Here is a 22,860-nt window from a genome sequence, read left to right on the forward strand (position 1 = left end):
TCTTTTGGGTGATGTCAGCTATCAGCAGTCGGTCATGTACAGATGCTGCTGCTATATTCATTGCTGCTCATCTCTGCCAAGCTTTACAGTTGCATCACAAATCCCTGGGCAACAATATGTGTTGCAATCATAGAGGTACATGATTGTTTTAGATTTGGATTTGGGCTAGAGACCCTGAAATACCAATGCTGAAATTAACATGAGGAATATGTTGCATCATGTGGAAGCAGCCGGCCAATGTTACGCTCATTAACTGTACTGTATCCTTAGAGACATTTGAATGGAAAAACATTGAGTCAACTCACCGAAGGACTTTTGATCTCACAAAAGAAAGGTTCAGTGCTTTTCTCATTGCATTGCAACTTGCAGACTCAAAATCTACAGGGCATTTTTTTCTGGAGTTTTCAGCATCAAAGCTTATGCTTCACCTTGGGAACATTGTTTGAAAAATGATATGGTCAGCTTACTATATGGTTTTTGTTTGTTTGTTTGTTTTAGCTTTTAATTGCATCAGAGTTTAACTAAAAGTGAAGGAGTTCAGTCAGTTGTCACAGAGCTGATTGTAGTTTTTTGAGGACCTAAGAACCATCTCTGTGATATTCAAGCACTTACTGTAAAGAAAAGCTCAAGTAATGAAAACTTTGTTCAGTCCATCCATCCATTTTTTTTATTTTTCTGTTTTGGTTTTGTTTTTATGCTGGAGCTTATCCCAGCTGCTATAGGGTAAAATTCAGGGTACACCACGGACAGGTCGTCAGGTTGTTGCAGGGCTAGTGCAACTAGACAGACAACCATTCATACTCAGTTCACACCTGCAGCCAATTTACATTCAGAGCAAACACTTGGGAAATAATTATTAAACTTAATTTTAATTTTAACTTTAATATGATTCACTTTACAAATGTGTATTGTGGGCCATTATACTTGTAATTTTTGCCCTTGTGAATGGATATTAGGACACTGATGTCAGATCCACTGCCACAAGCCATGCTAGTGTCATTTTGCATGGTCATGCACCATCCAGTTTCTGTAACCTCACAAGTGTTTCTGTTCCCTCAAAAATGCCACAAAGCAAATATAAATGTCACCGTCAGTGCACGAAGCAACCATTGCTGGGTGTATAATGGGCCCTGTAGTGCCATGGCTGCATGCTGAAGAAGTCTGTGTTCAATGAGAACAATGCACAGCTGTAAACCCCTGCGTGAGCCACCCTCAGTTTCTTCTGTGATTAATGATTTCACCAATTTAATTTGAATTGTTCATAAAATGAAGGGGAGAAATCCAAAACATGCAGTTTACAGTGGTGTAAAACACTGAAAAAGTGTTAATCATCACTTAAATAAACATATGTAGAAGCATTTTTGCACAAATGATTAAGTGATTTTCAAAATAGTTGCTGATGGATTTTCTGTTGTTTAACACGCCACGCGATGCTGTGCTGTGCGCTTCTTGTTCACAACATTAGAGAAACCTCTTCGCAATAAATCAGATAAAACTGCTTATCTTATTTTTAGCTTGGCTTTTTGATCAATTTATTTTGAATATTTTAATTTCTTATGTGAATCGTGTACATCTTGTCTGTGTACCATTATTCTTTTGCAATGGAAAAAGCACGTGCGCAGTGGAGGCGGACTGTAAATGAATTAGTAATGTTGGTGTGTAAAAAGATTGACGTAAACCGTTCAGCTTTAAATATCCATTGCGAGGGACTTCTTTTCACCTGTTGACTGATGATAATTTATTGTTGTAATGAATATCCATCTCTCACAATACTGACGTGTCTTTTTATTACTGACTAGCCGACTCATTTAAAGATGAAACAAGAATGAAACAAGACAATCTTGCAGCAGCCTGTTGTGTGAATGATGATATTTGCAGAACTTGCACTAAGCGTCGAGTAGACTGGCATGTTCAGAATTTGAATACAGAGAATTATACCTGTTTCTGTCTGTGCTCTTTTTCAATTATTTGTGCAGATAATCACAAGTATGACACATTATCTACCTCTGAAGCCAGTGTGATATTCAGAAAACAGTATTTCTAGCCACAGCAATCCTGTACTGAAGCAAAACGGAAGTAATCATGTCAGCTATAGAGGTGTGCTAATAACATGTTCAGCTATCAGCCTTGTGATAACCTAACCCCGACAGAGACACTTCAAGCCCTCCCCCACATCTGACTGAGCCATGATTGCATGTAGCTGACATAAACACTGGATCCAGTGCTAGAGGGATAAGTCAGACATCTAGTGTTAAATTAAAAGGTAAGCCAGCCATATCCGTCTTGATCATCTGTGTGGCAATCTGACCGTAAAATCCTTTGATCCTTTTTATTTAAAAAAAAAATCCAACTGTGAAAATCATCACGAAAGAGCGGTCGGATGAAGCAGAGCCAGTTCAGCTTCTGAAGACTTTGCTGACATGAAAGCTGTGAGGTAAGCCGGTTAACTTACTTTTATCATACCAGTCGTTAGGTTTGTTTGTTCTATTTGTATTCAAATTTCATTAAAATGTGCAGTTGTTCAGACATTACTGACCCCGTGCTGTGATTGGACAAGAAAAAAGGTAAGTTCTCATAATCTTTTTTAGTGATTTCTGTTAAAAATCTGTGTTATTAATTCAATTTTTTTAAACAAGGTATATGAAGAGAGATGAAAAATGATGAATTATGTTAGTGTGCAATAATCAGGCTTAGGTGTAATTTTCTTTGTGTGGCAATAATTCATTTTAGTCTTTTTTATTGACAGTTTAGTGCTCAGTTTTTGTAGTTTTGTGTTTGTACACCACCACAGTGTGTTTCAAATCACAGAATCAACATGTGATTAAAGTGCAGACTTAAAGTGTTTAACACAAGTATTTCATTAACTTGGAATTACAGCTGTAATCCATTTTCAGAAGCTTAAAAGTAATTGGACAGTTAATAAAATTCTAGCTTCATGCTCAGGTGAGGCCTGTTGTGCTTCTAACAGCACATCTCTCTCAGTGTCTTTACACATCCTTAGAATTAGAGGATGTGATGATGGCAACACCATGACAAGACAAAAAGGTTAATGTGATGTTGTTGTGTGTGTGACTACACTAACAGGAAAAAAAGGCAAAAGGTCAGTGTTAAAGTGCAAACATGAAGACAGGCATGGGAAAACACTGAAAAGAAATTAGAGAGGGCTGACTGGGCTGCTCAAAGCTCATGTCACATGTGACCCTGATAAATGCCAACATGTCAGCGTGGAAATTTTAAACTTCACAAGTTGCCTCCAAAGAAGTCTATCTGCACATTTAGTTATACATGCTTTAAGATTTGAAAAATGTGTACTTTTCTTAAGCTCCTTACAGAATAGTTTAAAGTCGAACGTATGTTAAAACCCTACATGTTCTCACTTTAAACATTTAATACGGTCTCTTTGTTCTGTTAACAGGAGCTAAAATATTCTATTGTTCATCTTTCTAAACCTTCAGGCAAAGAAACAATATCCTAAACAATAAGTGGTGGTAATGTCCTCACCAAGCTCTGTTCTCTTCTCTGAATCCTGATCACTTTACAGCTATCCCTCACTACCTGTTCAGAAGACACCACTGGCAAGTGTAATATATCTAACTGCGCGTAATAGTCAGATCATTCCTTAAAATAACTGACACATCAGAAGCAAGCAAAGGGGGCACGCACTCCCATACAAACCTCCCTCTACACCAAATCAGAGGTCAACATCAGACTCAACAGGTTCATCCCTGTTTCTCTGAACAGTACAAAACTGTCATTGAGGAAAAGTAGAAGAACAGACTGATTAATGTTGGGCTCTAAGTCACCTGTGTCTCTAAAGACTGTAACAGGAACTTTCTGACCCCGATCAGCTAGTGGCTCATTGGCTTCTGTTATGTAAGGACCATGTCCTCAAGAAGATCCCTCTGAAGTTAAGATGGGCAGAGACTGGGACACCAAAAAAATTAGAACTTGAGTCTGCACTGGTGTGACGTAAAGGACTACTTTCCCACCCACTAATTGCCTATCACCAACTAGCTCTTAGTCTTAATGTTAAGTCTAATTGTTGAATGTTGTCATTGTGGTTCTTAAATTTCTAAAGTCTTTGTTCAAGAAGTAGGATCAAAGCCATTCCTTTGATCCTGACCACCTCTCCAGCCACTCTGTGCTGGGGGAGGTTTTATTGTAGATACATCCTATCTGACAGATCTGTTTCTTGTGTTGTAAGCTTCCTACTTTTATGACCTTTTTGGCAGGCAGGCAGGCAGGCAGGCAGGCAGGCAGACAGAGACACACAGACAGAGACACACACAGACAGAGACACACAGACAGAGACACACAGACAGACAGAGACACAGACAGACAGACAGAGACACAGACAGACAGACAGAGACACAGACAGACAGACAGAGACACACACAGACACACACACACAGTGCCTTGTCTTAGAACCATTGGGGGATTTTACGGAGGGAGGTGCTTGTGCTGTGATGTGTACTGTAACTGTCATGTCAATAAAAAGGCTACGAGGACAGCTGCGCTTTGAAGGATTTGGGCTGGAGTCAGGTGAGAAGTGTGAGCTGGTTCTGACCCAAACTTCCCTCATTAGCGAATTAAAAACCGGTTGAAGATGTTCTGTTATGTCTTGTGTTCTTCATGAAGAATAAGTCTCTAAACTAGCGGGGCATGTGGAAACACAGACCCAACAGTTAACCCTAGGCTTCATGCGTTGAATGAGGTGCGTGTTAAACGTACTTGCCCTGGTTAAACTCCAGCCCTTGCGTCTCAGTTACACTTCCGTGTACGTAATACACAAAGGTGTAATCCTGTGATGAACAAAAAAAAGACTAAAAACAATCCAGCAGCACCTGGGTCACTAATGGTTACAGGGTGGGTAATCCAAAAAAGCACCAGGTTAAATAGCTTTACAACAGCCTAACCATGTAGTGTCATCACTAAACCTTTGTCTGTCTCAACAATTCCACCAAGCATGGAAACGCTGATACTCAGCCAACAGGCCCGAGGACAAGTAACCGTTATTCTTAAAAAACAAACTACCAACTGGTGTTGAGGGCCCTCCTGTAACGTAATGCTAAGAAACTAAGGAGAAGACCTCATTTTGTTACACGTGACTCCACCTTCAACAAAAGAGGGAGTGCCTGCAAGTATAAGCATTAACTGTTTTATTTAGATAAGATGAACAGAAAAGTCAGTAAATCAGATGGATGCATGGATGAGAAGAAAGTCAATGTCCATCAGTTCAGGAGCCTGCCTGCCACATGGAGGGGAGGAAAGAGGGAGGTCAGGTCAGTCTTTTATATCCTTGAGGCCACAATCAGCCCTTTGTGGCAACCAGCTGGGTTGTCTCAGCTTGACCCCACAAACCAAACCTGTATTAATGAGGACCGATTTTACACATTTCCAACACCATATTTCTATTCTTGGACTCCACTACAGTAGATTTTCTGATTCACAGTTCAAAATAATCCTTATTTATCTTATACTAGACTTTGATTCATCCACTCACCCTTCTCCCCACATTTATGCAATCTTTCTTCTGATTGGCTGCCCCTCGTAAAGAAAAGATTTAAACTGCAAGTGGGTGGAGCCTTTGTGTTCACACACAGCCATCTGCCTGAGACGACCTTACAATCTCTCGATGATATCACACTGACAAGTAGAAAAAAAAAAATATCTGAAAAGGAGTGTTTCGAGTAGCTCAAGCCTGAGCTTTTGGTTCACAGGGAATACTTCTGCTTATGGTGAACTCAATCATCATTCACCTCATTTTCAGCTCAGGGGATAGTATGGGGAACGTTTCTGTGCATATAATTGAGACACTTTGGTTTTGTCACCATGCTTCGGTTTCAAATTTAATTATATTTGCAGTTTATGTGGAAAATAAACAATTGTAAAACAGTCGAATCTAAACTCAGACACGTCACATACACAATCTCGAAATTACAACATAGTTCTAAACAAATACAGGAGCACATGTCAGACTAGTTATTTATTTAGCTTTAGCATTTCCACACTTGTTTTCACTGTTGCGCCACGCAGAACTTCTTCCTGCATAGTATACAGAACGTCATTAACAGTAACAAGTTCACTTTTACGAGTTGTTTAATAGAGCAGGTTTCAGGTGCACGCAGTTAGTGTACATTTGCTTTTATGACAGACGCATTTTCAGCTTTTAGTGAAAAAAAAGAAAGAATATATAACAATTCTATACCTTTCACCACCCTTAACAAAAACATTGCCAACATAACAGTGCTCTTTATATGTAATACATGAGTTCAAAAGGTGCCGTGTCCTTCAGAAAGGGAAATCACAGATGTATATTTACAAAGCTAATATACACTAACTATGACATTCAAAGTCTCTCTTTGACCACAAACACTGGCAATGGAGTGCAGCAGTGGCAGCTAGCTTACAAACAGCTCACACCAATTTGAGTCAAGGGCGAGTCAAACTGCTTTCAACACATTCTCTTTTTGTTCTTCACACTCCTTTGACCAGGACCACAGTTTGCCCGGGTTCAGGCTTCTGGGAAAGGCTGTCTGTGTTTTTGGTGTTGTCGGCTCGTGGGCGTCGCAGGTTCAGAAAGCTGAAGCGTGCTTCCAGGCTGAAGCTCTTCTTGGTGCTGGATGTCAAGCTGATGTTGTTGTTGCCGTTGCTGGTTGGAGCATTGTCTAGATTTCCCTCTGAACCTTCAGCCCGGTCACCTGAGGCAAAGGAGGAGGTGGTCAGTGAACATGAAATGTTTTGTTCTTTAACATAATTTTTAAAAGAAGGCAATTTCTTTTTAAACCAACAAAGTGCTGATTAAATGTGTCCTTTTATAGAAAATATTGTTCTCTGTTGCAAAGCGTGTTAAAGTACGTTTGTTCATTTTAAAATCTTTTCTCTAAACAAAAATAACAGAGGAAAAACTTGACCGAAAGCTGGACAGATACATTAACAAATCTCCAAAATTTTTATTAAGGGTCACTAAAGTTATGTGAATCATTTCCTCTCTGCAGGACGATATGCAGATGAATATTTCTCTGCAGGTGAGGCACTCGCCTCGCTGTCACTTTGACTAATAGTCATGTTTGCTTGAGCAGGTGTGAGCCACGCAGGGAGGAGGAGACTGTGTGTTACCAACAATAGATTCTTAAATATCATCCATCACACTTCCATTTAACTTACACTGCCTTCTGTGTGCAAATACACACAAATGGAGTCACCCATGAAACAAACCTTTCATTGCCGTCTGTGACTTTTTCCTTATCTGAATGATGTTTCTTTTTTTTAAAACTATATCTACAGTGGAGTTAGGTTATCAACACTGGGTTAAATTAGCATTTTCTCCATTAACAGGCTCAGTTATCCCATATTACCATATCAATGACCACTTTTGAATTATAAACGGGGAAACTGAAAGCTGGAGGGACCTTCTGATATCAGCAGGAGCTGATTTATGATGGTGCATTAGTGCATCATGGGTTTGCATCTTCAGTTTCTGCAAGCTTCATGGGGTTAAACCGGATTTTCTCTCTCATCACTCACCTCGCTCTATATCACATTCAGGTGATGAAGCGCCGCTGCACTCGCTGCGAGGCCCGAGCACCGGCGAGATGAGGCCGAAGTCAGACAGCGACACGGTGCTGGGAAGGTCAAGGCTGCAGGGCCTGGACAGAGGAGCCGGGGAGGACGCGGAGGAGGAGGTGGATGGAGTGGGGGACGGGGAGGCAGAGGAGGAGGACATGTAGGAGGAAGACGAGGAGGAGCTGGCGAAGGGGCAGGGTGACAGCTCTTCTTGCGGGCTGCTGGGAGACGAACCCAGGCTGCAGGTGGAATGAGTCTCAGAGTCTTCAGACATGATGCCGCCTCCTCCGCACGGGTCGTCATCAAAACACACTGATGCCACTGTAGCAGAGGGAGGGGAATAGAAGAGTGGGTGGGAGGCAGAGGCACAAGAAGGCAATTAGCAAAAAGAAAATGAGAAAAAGGAATGAAGGAGAGATGCCGGTGAAAGGACAGATGAAAGGAGGGCGAGATGAGAATAGGGAGGTTTTTATAAGATGGAAGGAAGAAAATGACAAGGGTAAAGGAGAAAGAGTTGTGGAACAGAGGGTGGAAGGGTGGAGAATGATGATAAAGACAGAAAAAGGTATGAAGGAATTATGACAAGGAAGGAAGAAGGGAAAGGTGGAGAAGTGTGTGTGTGACCGAACAGATATAAATAGAAGTGAGAGGACTCATCTGTCACATCATATTCACACAAAGTGTTACATCTTCCTGACATAAATCAAAGTACATGAATGCAAAATTAGTAAACTTTCATTTCAGCCACGCATCAGTGTCTCTCTGGACTGAACTGCTGTTACTATGGTAACACCATTAAAAGTACCGAACAGTTAAAACTTATATTTCCTATGCCGCCTCCTAATATCTTGTTTTGTCCCATCATCGGTCTCAAACCCACCAAACTGCTTTTTGTCAAACAATTTATGTGATTTATTACTGCAGCATAACAGAGTGTGAGTTTGGCATCAAAGCTGCGAGCTTATCACCTTCTCAAAATATGTAACACATGAAATCAATGAGTCTATACATCTCCCTAGAGCGTACAGATAAAACTAGGGTGGTGGAAGGGTTATAATACCAGGCTGCGGCACTGACATTATCACACAGAGAGACGGGTGAGATTTCACAGCTCGAATAAACCTCCACATTGAGAGGCTGTGTTTAGTATATGACTCAGTGAAGCATTAGCTGCCTGCCCGACCTAGCTCCAGGTTTTACTTAATTCAGATTATAGCTGCCTAAGATTGAACAACCTAGCAAATAATAACATGCAACAATTAACTTGCTGTTGATTGGCCATTTTTAGAGCAAAAATGAAACCAGATTGTACCTTTTGTAGAAACTAGTGACAACCTGTGAGGCCTATTTTAAGGGTTGGAATAACTTTCTATCCTTGCTCACATATGAAATTTGCTATTGTGAATTGCTTAGAGCTAACAGTTGGTCTCTAATGGCCAGTCTCCTGGGAATAGGTAACTACACACAACTGGTAACCTTCTAATTCAGTTGTATAGACAACCCTCTGATATATTTACCAGCCCCTAATATGGCAATCAGCATTATTCTTCCCTCTAGTAGCTCATCTAAAAATTAAAGGTTTAACTGAAGACCTACAAATCACTAAATTAATTGACCTTCTGTGGTCTCACTACATCACTGCTGGTCTCCTCTGTGTGGATGGATCTTTAGAGTAAGAGTTAGATTTTGCTAAATAGACAGTTATTGCATCCCACAGATACCCTCTGATAGAGCATGCTTATTAACACATAAGACCTAGGTGTGATTTCCTTGTCTGCCATGTTTTCAAAGTTTCTCAGTTGTCTTTAACACTAAGTGCTGCTAAAAGGCAGCAAGACTCCAACGAAATCTCATTACAGCAATCGCTGACATTTAGAGAGGCACCAAAGTGAGCAGCTGACGCTGCACGGATCGACAGAGCAAAAACATGGAAACGTTTAACCTTTACTAATTAGCCTTTGAATCATCTGAAGTGTCCAGAGAATCATTTGAGTCGTGCTGAAGTGTGCAGAGACATGCAGTTCAACATTTGCAGTGAGTCCACGTAACCAGCATCTTTGACAGACTCATGAGGTGAAGTGAAGGACAGGAAGACTGTTTTTGTACTCACTGGACACTCCGTCCGAGTCCATCTTAAAGTTGGAGATGTCGTCCCCAGAAATGCTGCTCCCCTCGGCGCCAACGCCGCGTCCCCGGGGGCCCATGGCAGAGGTACGCCGTCGCTCATGGATCTCATCGGAAATCATCTCCAGGTTCTTGAGAGCTGTCTTGTACTCGCCTTTTGCCTGAAACAGCTTGACCTGCCTCTCATCCACAGTCTTCTTCAGGTTCTGGGGGAAAAATAAACAGGTGATTTTGGGTCAGTCTACAGAAAGAAGAAGATTTGGAGTGTTGTTTCTCTGTGTCTGACAGTTCAGATCTTTGATGCTCAGAGGTGGAAGCTTTGCATTCTGCTGTCGACTAGAATTAGAGCTGACTACAGCTGCTGTCCTCTCCAAAGGAGAAACACACAAACATTTTAGAACCACCTCATGAAAGTTTAATATATTTAAATGCAAAGACTTTTAATGTAGTTTCCTCCCTGTCCTGCAGAAGACACTGCATCAGTAATGTTGATTTTTGACTCATGCTAATTAGATGGCATAAAACTTTTATGTAGGCATGATGCACTTTCTCCCTAACAATGCCAACAGCTGCGGTTGCTAATCAGGTTTGGGAATAAACAGCTTTAATCTGATTAAACCCTCAAACACGGGTTGATCTACATTCAATTAAAAAAAAAGTCACTGCAGTTTCTGGTCAAGCTGTTTAACCCTGTATCAGGATCTGACAGTGTGTAAAGAAACAATAAAACAGAACAGTGTCCTCATAATCTTCAGAGGAGGTAAGTGGTCTGTAAAAGCACAACAGTGGGTCACATACCTCCAGCTGCAGATAGTACTTCGCCTTCATCTCAAAGTAGGGCCTGTGAAGGAGGAGGAGCAGAGGTCAGGACAGACAGAACGTGGGGGGAAAAACAGACTAACCTAGAAAAGACCGGTACCCACATCATCACCATGGCAACCCAGCAAAGGAAAGGGAGATAAAGGGGGCTGTGATGTTGGATGAGCGAACGATGCAAAATGGATTAACACCCTGCTGAGGCAACACGCGGCAAGGCTGCAGCTGGTAATTCAGTTAGAAGATTCCAGCTTTAATAATCGGAGCTGGAACTTCACTGATCGAGCAACGACGACTAGATCGTGTGACAAGAAAGACATTTAAACTCTTCCAAAAAAGATTGCAGCAGCTCTTTTTGGTGCCGTTTAGGGTAAACATCAACAACAGAGCAAATATCAACCTTTATTTTTTATGTGTATGCTCATTTTGATGGGTAGTCAGATTCTTGAAACAGTAAGTCAAATGATTACATAAAATATTGTCAGCTTGTATAAGAGAAAAATAACTTACACTAAGTGAAAGTGCAAATGGTGGAGGACTAAATGCACAAGCCTGCCTTTGTGTTAGTAATGAGTTAAGTGGAGTATCTGTATTTGATTTCCTCTGTAATTCTGCACCGTTCCTGCTGCGAGTTACAGTATGCACATCGTGATAAAAACGGGGAAACGTTGTAGACTATTGTCTTTAATTCTGGGAATTAGCCACTGATAAAGCCCCATGCTATACACAGATCATGGATTTTATAGCCAGTATGCCCAGGAGAAACAATTACAGCAAGCAAAATCTGTTTCAGTGTTCACGTGGGAACCAAATAATTGTCTTGGGAAACTCGACTGAATGTAAATCTGATGGTTCTGTCTTGTAAGCAAACTCTGGATCTAAAATTCAACAAGTACTTGTGTCTGTCAAGCAAAATGGATGAGAGATCGTGAGAGTTTACTCTCTTTTCTTCCTCCTTCTTTCTTTGGTGGTTTTTGAGTAGTTGTTGCTGCCTATTTAGTCATAAATAGGGAGGGTGAATGGGGCAAAAGGTTTATAACAGTTACAAAAAACCCCAATAAAACATTTGTGAAACTTTTGGAATTACCAGAAATTCATCTAAAGCGAAATTACAGACAAACAGAGACTAGAAAAAGTTAAGTGAAACTATGTGGTAGCGATTTCTCTAACAAATGCTTCAAATCAATGTTTGAATTGCAGTGATGAGAAAGGAAGTATGGCTTACAAAAGGTACACTTCCCTACAAAAAGTACAAAAACTGCTCTTGGTAGTAGATGGTCCTTCCTGTTCTAGATCTTTGTGCAGAAGAAGATGCCTCAAATGCAAATTCACATATTGCAGAATTTAATGAAATACAGTGAGAGAGAGTAGGAGTTGGAGGCTGACACAGACAAAAACAGCCTCTCTGAATGATAAGATATGAGACTTAAGGGGGATCTTATGCAACTTTGCAATTCTTCAACTAAAGTTTTATTTGAGGTTGAAGCCTCGAAGCTCAAATGTACTTTTTTCTACACAGCAAACTAAACTCCAAAGGTGTTTGCAGCATATTAGTATAAGCAGCAGCTCTCATCTGTGTAGTTTTAATGATAGAGAATTTAAGTTTGTAAGGCTCATATGTATCATTGGATGACATTAAGTAATTTTTTGAAGGTAAATAAAAACTTGTGTTTAAAAGTTTTATTTTTTTTTATTTGCAAAAACCTGAAAAGGCCTTTTTACAATTTTCTTGAATACCCTTAAGTTATGCCAGCAATTAATAGCAGTTCTAGTATATTAAGGGCAAATTACTTCTATCGATTGCATTTTTCAGTAATAGATATTTTGAATGTAACATTCACAGTAAAATATGTGGAGCTTAACTCTGGTTGATCATTTGTATTTTTTTCCCCTTTATATTTTGAACTGAAGCTAAACAGCCATCTGCCAAACTACAGCGCTGGTAAAATAAAAAAATCTTTCCCCTTGAGAAATTATTTTGTTTTAGGGTAAAATAAGGTGGATTTCTGGCAATTCTGAGCAATATTTCAAACATTTCAGATTGCCAGCTGCAACCTTTATCATGTGATACCATAGAACCCATGACTGTGCTACATTTAGCCAGACTTCCCCTTTAACACCTGACTTTTGTATTAATATTAAAAGAAACACGTTCAGTGCGGCTGGAAATGAAAGTTTCTCTACGTCACAGAGTTTCTGCATGGAAAGAAGTGTAACCTGGCAGTGATGCTTTTAGAGAAAACTGAAGCAAAACAAAGCAGGTTTGAACAGCTGCGCTTGGAGGAGCAGATCTGTTGTTAGCACATAATTTCCATTGTTTAATTTAAGGTTCTATATGCAAGATATTTCAACTCATCGAACACTAAAATAGCAGCTACAGTCTCGTGTAGTGGTTCTGTTTTCCACATGGCATACATGACAACTGACTGCAGAAAATCTGCCCAATATCTTGAATGTTTTAATCAGAGTGTGTCTAGTGTGTCCATAAGTGAGACTCTATGGTCATGACTAAATATTAATAGGGCTAATTAAAAAAAACAAAAACAGGATGCTGAACATTTCACTCACACAGTCTGCTTTAGAGGTTCTGCATCTCACTGAGCCCAAATGCTCATCCACCAAAAGACAAAATAGCCAAATATAAATCAGCTACAAAACAGGTCTGACTGTGTGTAAATATTAAGCTTAATAAGGGTATTTGTTTGTTATATGGTTTTCATATGTACTCATTTTCCGTCATATCAACTATAATAACAGGAAGTTAACTAGGCATATCATCATTTTCTGCCATATTTTTCAAGTAGCCTATATTTGACAACAGCATATTAAAACTGGAAGTATGGCCACCCCAAGGTGGTCCCTGCATCTAATTTTTTGCTCACGAATCTGTTAGATTCATGCACGATGGGCAAAACGATAACATGCAATAATTTTTCTTTCAATTGAAGTTAATTTGTTTGATTTGAAAAAGTGTCAAAAAGTTTTGAGATCACTTATTTGACAAATAACAATTTCAGAAGCAAAAAATAAATAAATAAATAAAAAATGAATGTAGCAATATATTATTGCCCTTTTCCCCCCAAACAGTGGCTCTAAAACTCCCCAAACAGAAGTGGATAAGTTAAGGTGCCATTAAATTCCGCTCAGCTCTTACTTTGACTTGTTGATGGTGCGTTTGAGTTTTTTCTCCAGCTGCTTCATGCGTCCAGTCGCTGCTGTATATTTTGCAGCCGTCTCTTTATGGACCAGCTCACTTTTCGTCTTTGTGTGCTCTGCCTCCATAACCTGTAACAGCCAATCAGAATTCAGTGTCATCCAATATTTCGGTTCAGTATCTTAGAAATGGTCCACGAACCCTGTTATTTTTTCCCCCCACGTTTTATGAAATATTTGCATAAATGAAAAATACAAAAAAAAGATTTTGCAGGTCGCAGCGCTCCATAATCAGTGGGCATCATAACTGGTGTAGATGGACCATTAACAATAAGTTAATTTAGTTTAAGTGTTATTTTTCCTGTTGACAGAAAACTAGCAAATAAACCCAAAATAATATTCAGTTTTTGAAGAAGAGATTCCCACTTTTCCCCCTCCTCACCCGCTGGGTGGCATGGTTCAGCATCTCCTGCCAGGCGGAGTCAAACTGCCGGCTGTCCTCCTCCAGGAGCCTCTGCTCGGCCAGGGAGATGGTTTCCTTTGCTGCCTGCAGAACCTCAGTGGCTCTCTGAAAGTCCTGGGTGGCCTTCTGGGCCTCCAGCTGGGCCTGGGAGATGGAGAGATGGAAAGATTGGATACAGTTTTTAAATTCTTGTTTTTTGGTTTCAACTGACTTTAGCAGATTTTAAGGTTTTATAGACAGTTTTCATGTTCTTTGAGCAACTCTTACAATTACCCATTTGCTATAAATGTTTTCTTGGTGCCATAATAAGCTTGTTGCTTCCTGAGGAAAACAATCAACATGCATTGCCTCTATGGCTACAGAGCTTTAAGGCTGCCCTGTTACCATTAAGGGCTAGAAGCACCCAGGCCAGTCAAGTCAGGGGTCAAAGAAGTTGATCACCTGGTGCCAATATTAACTTCATTTACAAAACACACTACATTTCTATGTGTGTTTGTTAGCAGCTTTAATTTAATAATAAACATAATATTGATTTAGAAAAAAAAAGCAGCATTATTGAGTTATGAAGCTGTAACACAATAAGCACTCGTCTGTTTCTAAAATGACCAATTTGTTTTTTTCTCTTTAGCAACTGCTGTAACTACCAGGAACCTTTAGATTTTTAAGATATGTTTTTATTGAGTTAAAATCAGGAGAACCTAATTTTTAAATAAAATAAACCTTTAGTTCTTCTGAATTTTTAAAGTATTGTAATTTCATATAAACGCCAATGTATTTACACTGTTTGAAAAAAAAAAAAAATCTCAGACCTGTAAACACCAATTTTTTTTAAGAAAAAAATGTTTTTGTTATATTTTAGTTCATTTTGCAGGGTTTGTATAACAGCACCTTAAGGCAACTGCTGTTGTAATTTGACGCTATAGAAGTAAAATTCAATTGAATGTGAGAAGTGGCAAGATGACCACTAAGCACTAAGCCCCTCCCCAGTCCCAAAAAAAAAACAAACAACTTAAATACAGTCAAATGTGTCCAAGAAAGAAAAACAACGTAGAAAAAGAAGAACCCCAAAGAATGCCTTCAGCCTACACCTAGCAGCAATTATTAAAAACAAGCTTTGAGGCATATCTGATGTTTTGTGCATTGCTTCATATTTTATGTGTAAAAAAATAAATAAAAAAATAATAGTGACTAACTCCAACAACAACAACACAGCTCTCTGTTGCGTCGGAAACACCATTTGCGTAATCCAGGCAAAGTTGTACAGCTGAGACTACAAACTGCTGTTACAAACAAGATAAGACTGTTACCATGTTCACAGTGTGCATGAGTGTGAATCCACAATCGGTGCAACATGTGCTCCTTGTGGATAAACGCTGCAGTGGTTTGACAAGGTCTGTGTGTCACATTAAATCAGTTCATGTGACTGGTGAAGGCACACAGGAGCTGAGCTGGACACTAGACAGCACATCAGTTATCACTGTCAGCAGTAAATGTAAACTCAGAGCAGTGAACATCTTTATCAGTGTCCTTCAATCTCTTTTGCATCCTGCTGAGAGAATTTTTGGAAATTCTTCCGAAAATTATTCTGCAGTCAGAGCAAGAAGGGATGGTTATTATTATTAATTAAATGTATTATCATATTTTATTATTTAAAAGGATTTCTCATCTAAAATGTAGTGACGTGAGCACATTCAAATCAGTTAGCTGACCAAACAGCCAACAGATATTCAGTTTACTGTTATAGAAGACTGAGCAAAAGACAGTATCAATACATTTTAAAAATTGGAAGAAAAACGGTAAAATCAGCCAGATCATAAAAATAATACTGAGTTCATGTATTCAGAAATATCAGTCTCTACCTGTGAATAAAAGTGATGTATGAACAGTCTACATAATTTTCTGTGTCAATGGACAGAAGTTTGAGACATTTTGACTCTAATCTGGTGAGGCTGAAAGCCCGTCTGTGTCCTCTGCTTTCTGCCGGTCTTATCAGCTGCTGTCAGCTCTGCCTGAACACATCAGCAGCAGCATTTAACTCAGTGCTATGCAGGCCAATAAAAGCTATACAGAGAGACAATAAAGGCTCAGAGCTGCTGCAGCCTTGACACTGCAACACTCCATTTCTCTCCAGCTAGTTTATCTACACAACAGCTACATGAGGGATGCCACTGTTTGAGCAAGAGATACAGAAACATGACGAACACACAAGATGAATCCTTTTTAAGGGAACGCCTGGAAAGTCCACATTTTATGGACGAAATGTTTGAAGGACATACTCTTTTATCCTTGAGCCATTTGGGTACATAAAAACACTAACATAAAATACAAAATGAAGACCCCTTGACTACAAATCTGACTATGGACGATTTTTTATTTTGGTAACTTTACAATGGCCTCGTGACCTATAAAGGATTTGTCTACTGCTCAGGTGTTATTAGGGAAAGTCAAGGAGACACCTCAAGATGATCTGTAGGGTACTAAATCCACCTTAAAGCAAAATAATTTAAAATCACAGTGTGAAATTTCACTGTCACTCAATACTGCACTGATATTTAAGATATATTAATAAAATAGAAAAAAAAATACTGTGTCTGCTACTTTAGAACGCTCCAAATAAATGTCCCACCCGTCTGTCCTGAAACAAAGTCTTTGAAAATGACTAGAACACCCAGATTAGTGTTACTTTCTTAGGCTCAGAGTGTTGACTGAACGAAGTATTAATAACATCAGATTTAAAACTCTTTGGTTGCATTAAAACCACACAAGAAAAAGGAAGTGACAAAACTAAAGAGTACAAGTTTGCCAAAGAAGATGCACACCCATGGAGTTAGAGTGTGCACTCAGCTAATCTTCTCATATGAAAGTTCAAGCTGACAGCACTCTAATCCAGAATAAGTTTCTGAATAACTGTGTAAGAGTGCACAGTGTGCATATGAAGTACAGTATGTAATGTGAATGTTATGAGTCACCACTGATGTGCTGCAGTGCTCCCTTCATCGCTCTGAGACAGAAATAAGAAGCACTGCTTACCTTGTCATTTTTTCTGAAGTTTTCTGAAGTTTTGAAAGAAATGCTCAGATTAATAGGAAGAGCTCAGCACGAAGAGGCAAATGTAAAACGCTGCAGAACGACAGATCCCTCAGAAAGAAAACATTCAGCTGAAAACGCTTTGCTGAATATAAGATCAGCTGTTGTTTCCACTGACCCAGTTTATATCAACTTAGTTACTGTACAAACTTTGTTGCAAGTCTATATTCCACCCATAGACTGCATATAAAAGACAGCTGATGTGAAGTCACACTTTAGCTTCTTTATCTTTACTTTAACAGGAACCACAATGTACAACATAAACAAAATGCTGTACTCGTAACGACTGGAAACTTGCAGCTGAGCCGTTCTTCCAACACATGACAACTGTATCCAGAGGACACGCCCACTGCAAGCAAAAAGACACTGCAGATCAGAAAGATACGACAATCATTTAAGTGAAAGTCTTTGGTTGCACTCAAAGAGACTGCAGGTAAAATAAGCTAAATGATCCAAGTGTTGAAGTTAAAAAGCTGTGGACAGAAATTTGTGTTTCTGTGAAACACAGTAAATATAGGTCAGTCTGAAAGTCAGTAAAGCCAGTCGCGTATACCCAAGACAATCTTTTCTTAAGATGACAATGCCTCACCGTGCTGACTGTCTTTAAACACCTGATTGTTTGCCTAGGATTATTCCACAGCCACACTTATATTTAATAATATACATGAACATTTGTTTATTGTTTCCTTTAAATTGTCTTAATGATGAAGTTCACTGAAAAATCCCAGGAATGTGTTAGCTTTCAGAGTTTTCAACTCACAAACACAGCATCTGTCTTGCCTCAGCTTTCTCAGTCAAACTCTAGTCTGCAAACACTCTGACATCACCACATGCTCACTGTAATTTCATTATCGATGGTCATCAACATGCCACGACAGCAGAGTCCAAACAGCTTCTGCCTTGTTGCTGTCATGAGGTCAGCTTTGTGTTCGAGACTGTCTGAAGACTACAGAGAGCATGAGTTACAGTTATGCCTCTTACGTTGTCATCTCTTGTGACATCAGTATTTAAATATGCAGATGATTTATCAGTTTGTTTTTGCTCATCCAGCAGAAAGGTCCTACTTTTGCAGCCACTCTGCTTGTCATCATAAGTTGATCCTGTTGTGTGTCTAAGGATCCTTATGAAACTCAATTTGCTAATGTATGCAAATTACATCTGCATTCAAGTCTTGCATAAGGTAAAAAGAAGTAGATATCTATAAACAGATATCTTGATGTAACAGATCTCTACAATCCAAAGGCAAACGACACTATTTTATAGAGCTTTCTGATTTTCTTTTTTCATCAGGGACAAATGAAACCTGCAGCCTTGGCTAATGTTGGTAACAATCCAAGTAGAGAGCAAATAATGCTTGGATTTACTTCTTTAAATTGATCTGCATTTGAACAGGAAGTCAGGAACCATACACTCTTGATAAATTGGCTGGTAGACCAGTCGATGGGAGGATCGACTGGACCATCTTAGTGGAGGATCAACTGATGATGAAAAGTTTAACAAGGTTAATTAAACACTTAAAACAAACAAACAAAAACATGTAAAAAGCCTGTATTTTTCTTGGCTGAGAATGGTTCTTTGAAGGGATTATGCAGTCTTGGTAATTATTCTAGGGGGAAGCCAAGACGTCTTTGGCTTTCCTCTTTGTAGGCAGGACAAAGGAAGATGCTCACTGTGGTAAAATGATAAAAAAGGATTTTTACACAGAGACGATATTAGTATGCCAACATCAACTGTCCATCCAATTCTACCAAACAATCTCGATCTGTAGCTCATAGAAAAGATTGTTAGTAAAAAGCATCACTGTAATTATAGAATACGTCAACATTTGATTTGATTCCAGAAACATCACTGATGTTTTGTCCAGTTGCATCAACACATGTATTTCCACCATATGACACAATTAATGTGCAAATTTATGAAATCATATAGACTGTTCATTGGACCAGACTGCATCTTTCAAGCTGATGTTTGCATGCTCACTACTGCGAAACAGACAGCAGAACTGGGTTTCTGTAAATTTCGCGGTCACAGTTTTTAGTTCTGAGTCAAACTTCACATTTGAGAAAAAGAACGCTAAAGTTGTCTCTCCATCTGTCACATCCTCACCGATTATCACCTTTCAGCACCACGTTTTTTCTTTTCTCACGTTCCCTCACTACCTCCTCCTCTGTTCTCACGTTGCCCACAAGAAACCCTTCAGACACGTGCTCACTCCATCTCCATCTACCTCCTGCGCTCACCTCCCCATTCTGTCAGCACTACTCTCTGCTTGGTCTGCTTCAGCAAGAATTAAATCAGAAGGTCATTTTTGAAGCTGAGAAGGAACTAAAGATACCATCTCAGTACACACCAAACTTAAAATCCAAAACTTCTCCTCATTCAGCTTCAACAGGGGATCGATAGACTCCTCTTCTCTGCAAATTGTTGTCAAAGCAAGAAATGTGTTCATGTTTTTAAATGGTTGAGTTTTCAAGAACATCTCAGACACTCAAATCCCAACAAACAACAAAACATGTGACAACACAGAAATAAAGGCCCATTTTTCTCCCTTTATCCAAGATTTTCTTCTCTTTGCGGTGTCAACATGTCAACTACAAGCAAGTAAAACGCCAGTGCTGTCATCACAGAGTTCAAAGGCAACACTCATAAGCAACCAAGAGAGAGAGAAGGATAAAAGAGGGAGAGGGGAGTGCTTGGAAGAAAAGGTGAAGCAGAAAGCGGAGAAGAGATAAAAACAAAGCAAATACAAAAAACCCTCATTAATATGCATGCTCTCACTGCTGAATGCTACATAGCCAAAAGCATGTGTGCACCTGAACCAGCAAGTTACACCCACATAAGTACAGTTAAACATTAAAAAAAAGAACAGAGTGTTGCTCTCACTTCTATAAAATGTATGCATTTTATAACTGACTACCCTCTGATTACTGAGATAAGAGGTTGCCTTCAACCTTTATGCAGTCTATGACAACGCTTTGACAACTGCGTGACAGTAATAAATAACCTGAAGTGTCTCATTCCTCTAATTCTGGTCCGGTAGTTTTGGCGCCTTTGGCTATCCTTCCAGCATTTCTACCCATTTCTCTTTCTGCATCAGCCTCTTTTTTCCATTGTTCTACCATTACTCCTTCCTGTCATCCTTACCCATTTGTCTCCTTTCATCTACATCCACTGAGCTCTCTCCCACCATCAGACCCTTTACCAAATCTTCAGCAATGGCTATCCTTCCTTTCTCTTCCAATCTGTCACTTCCTATAGTCAACTTAATCTCTCTTGCTAACCACATTTAGGACTTTCTGTCTGCCTCTTTTTACATCTTTCCCAACACACCATGCTTAATCCCCATCTCTCCTCACCCTGCACCTCTGCAAAAATCATCACTTATCTCTTCCTTCCAACCAGTTGCTCTTCTACTTCATATTTTAATCACTCTGCACATAGCCCTATGAAATGTTCAGAGATTCAAGCCTCCAGAGGGAATCCAACATGTAAGTAATGCAAGACTTCTGACAGATCTGTGATTTCATGTATGCCCCTCTGTTTGAGACAAGTGCAATTTGTTTTAACAGCTGCTTCAATTATCCAAGTCCCTTTTAAATAAGTAAATTTGATTTGTTAACTTGTGATTAAAAGGAAAATAATGAAAAAAAAAAAGGATGAATGTGGGATCATCAAAAATGTAATCTTAGCAAGACAACCCAAATAAAATAGATGTTAAAAGAAATGGATGGAGCCCATTTGTGTGTGAGAATCTGTAAATCAGTCAGCTGAAGAACATAGAAGGACGAGAGGACATAGAGAAAGGACAAATGTCATCATCAGTCACAGTTGTCAAAGGACAAAGTTGTATAAAATGAGCCTTTATGATAAAGACTTTACACTGACCTTCACAGCATCCCACAGAAATTGAAAGTAAGACATGCCCAGATTTCAAAGTCTGTTGAAATAACACATTTGCTCCTATTTAATGTGGGTGTTTGTTTCTTTACTTGGGCAGGAATATGCCTTTTAAAAACACATTCATGAGAAACATTGTAAGAGCAACACTCATGTACCCAGACTAATGTAGGAGGAGATCCACACAAACCAGTTTGTTTTCCATCCAAGAAAAAAGGTTTGGGAATGCACGAGACAGAATCTGTTTTCAAAGTGACCTGATTCAGCCAGCTTTCCAGGAAATCTGATTATTTTTATCTGTGCCGCTCCATCAAGCCTGGCAATTAAGTTTCTCTAAAGGGGAAGCACAATCTAGGACAATGGCATCTATTAAAGATGCCGGCTGAAGAGCGCAAGAATGCTGTAAACATGACATCCTTTATGTCTCTGTACGCCCGACTGACCTCAGCCATCTATCTGATGTTGCTGTTTATACCAGGAGAAGGGGAACGAACTGTGACTGGCCTAGATAAACGTGAGAGCTTTGGGGCTAAACAGATGACTTCAGCAGCAGGGAGGAAACCTAAGCCTCTGATGTCCACTTCACGGTCTGACACGTGCAATTTAACCCAGATTTGAACAGGGGTAGATAGATGGCTGCCGTCATGTGTTCAAAGGGACAAGTTTTAACCAGGGTTTGCTTTTTAGACAGATTTGTACCACCTGACAGGGCTAACAGTTAAGAGCTTTTTTATTTTTAATACAGTTAAATAAATTTAATAAATTTCTGCAACAAAGAATGATCCCCAAAGGTTGCTATGTTGATGAAAGCATCACTTCTTGTACTTCACACGGTGACAGGATGAAAGCAAGAATAGCTTAAAATCTGTCTCTATAAAGTGGGTTTTTAACAGTGGATTTCTTTGAAATTTGAACATAATTCAGAATATAATTATATATTCAGAATATAGTATAAAACTCCACCCTGCCTGCACTCGCTTCTACATACCTCTCTTGTGTACTCCCTTTTGCTTTGCATGGTTTAGCCCAGGTATTTAAACTCACCTAATTTCACTACCGTTGGGCGACCGTGGCTCAGGGGGTTGGGAAGCGTATCTGTAACCGGAAGGTCGCCGGTTCGATCTCCGGGCTCTCTGTCCTGCTCATTGTGTCCTTGGGCGAGACCCTACCGCCTACTGGTTTTGGCCAGAGGGGCCGATGGCGCGATATGGCAGCCTCGCTTCTGTCAGTCTGCCCCAGGGCAGCTGTGGCTACAACCGTAGCTTGCCTCCACCAGTGTGTGAATGCGAGAGTGAATGAATAGTGGCATTGTAAAGCGCTTTGGGTCCCTTGAAAAGCGCTATATAAATCCAATCCATTATTACCTCTACTTTCATTTTTACTGGGTTACAGGCAGAGCCCATCTTGTGCAAGAAGAGAGCCTGATGGGTAATGCATTTGTGACAAGAGTCCAATGTTGTAGGGAAGAGAGGGACTGCTCTAAGTCTGTTTATGTGAGTGAAGGTAATGTTAGCAGTGCATAGTATCATCCCTCTGTGAAAGCGTGCCCACAGAAGTAACTACAGCAGCCCAAAATGTGACTAAGGGGCTCAGCCATGAGTGAACTGTACACCGTGTTTGCTGCTTCCTAAAGTAATAACATCTCGTTAGTGTGCATTTTGGACGCCTCTCTGCATCTCTTCACTCTTCCAAATTGGCTCAGATAACAAAGCTAGTTATCAGCTACAAACAAGGCTTGAATAAGGACACTTGAG

The 22,860-nt window shown here is 39.8% G+C and overlaps 1 protein-coding gene across 1 annotated transcript in view; it reads right to left on the minus strand.

Moving 5' to 3' along the window:
* Positions 1-930: 930 nt before the first annotated feature.
* Positions 931-22,860, minus strand: part of sh3bp5b (SH3-domain binding protein 5b (BTK-associated)) — a 36,805-nt gene continuing 14,875 nt past the window's right edge. Inside the window, exons 4-9 of the mRNA XM_085177461.1 lie at positions 14,102-14,266; positions 13,661-13,791; positions 10,489-10,531; positions 9,677-9,896; positions 7,528-7,887; positions 931-6,701 (exon numbers count right to left, since the gene is read on the minus strand). Of these exons, the coding sequence (XP_085033587.1) occupies positions 6,478-6,701; positions 7,528-7,887; positions 9,677-9,896; positions 10,489-10,531; positions 13,661-13,791; positions 14,102-14,266 (1,143 nt within the window). The 3' untranslated portion in view covers positions 931-6,477. The remainder of the gene's footprint in view (positions 6,702-7,527; positions 7,888-9,676; positions 9,897-10,488; positions 10,532-13,660; positions 13,792-14,101; positions 14,267-22,860) is intronic.

This window comes from Neolamprologus multifasciatus, chromosome 11 (assembly GCF_963576455.1).
Source record: "Neolamprologus multifasciatus chromosome 11, fNeoMul1.2, whole genome shotgun sequence".
Taxonomy (NCBI): Eukaryota; Metazoa; Chordata; class Actinopteri; order Cichliformes; family Cichlidae; genus Neolamprologus; species Neolamprologus multifasciatus.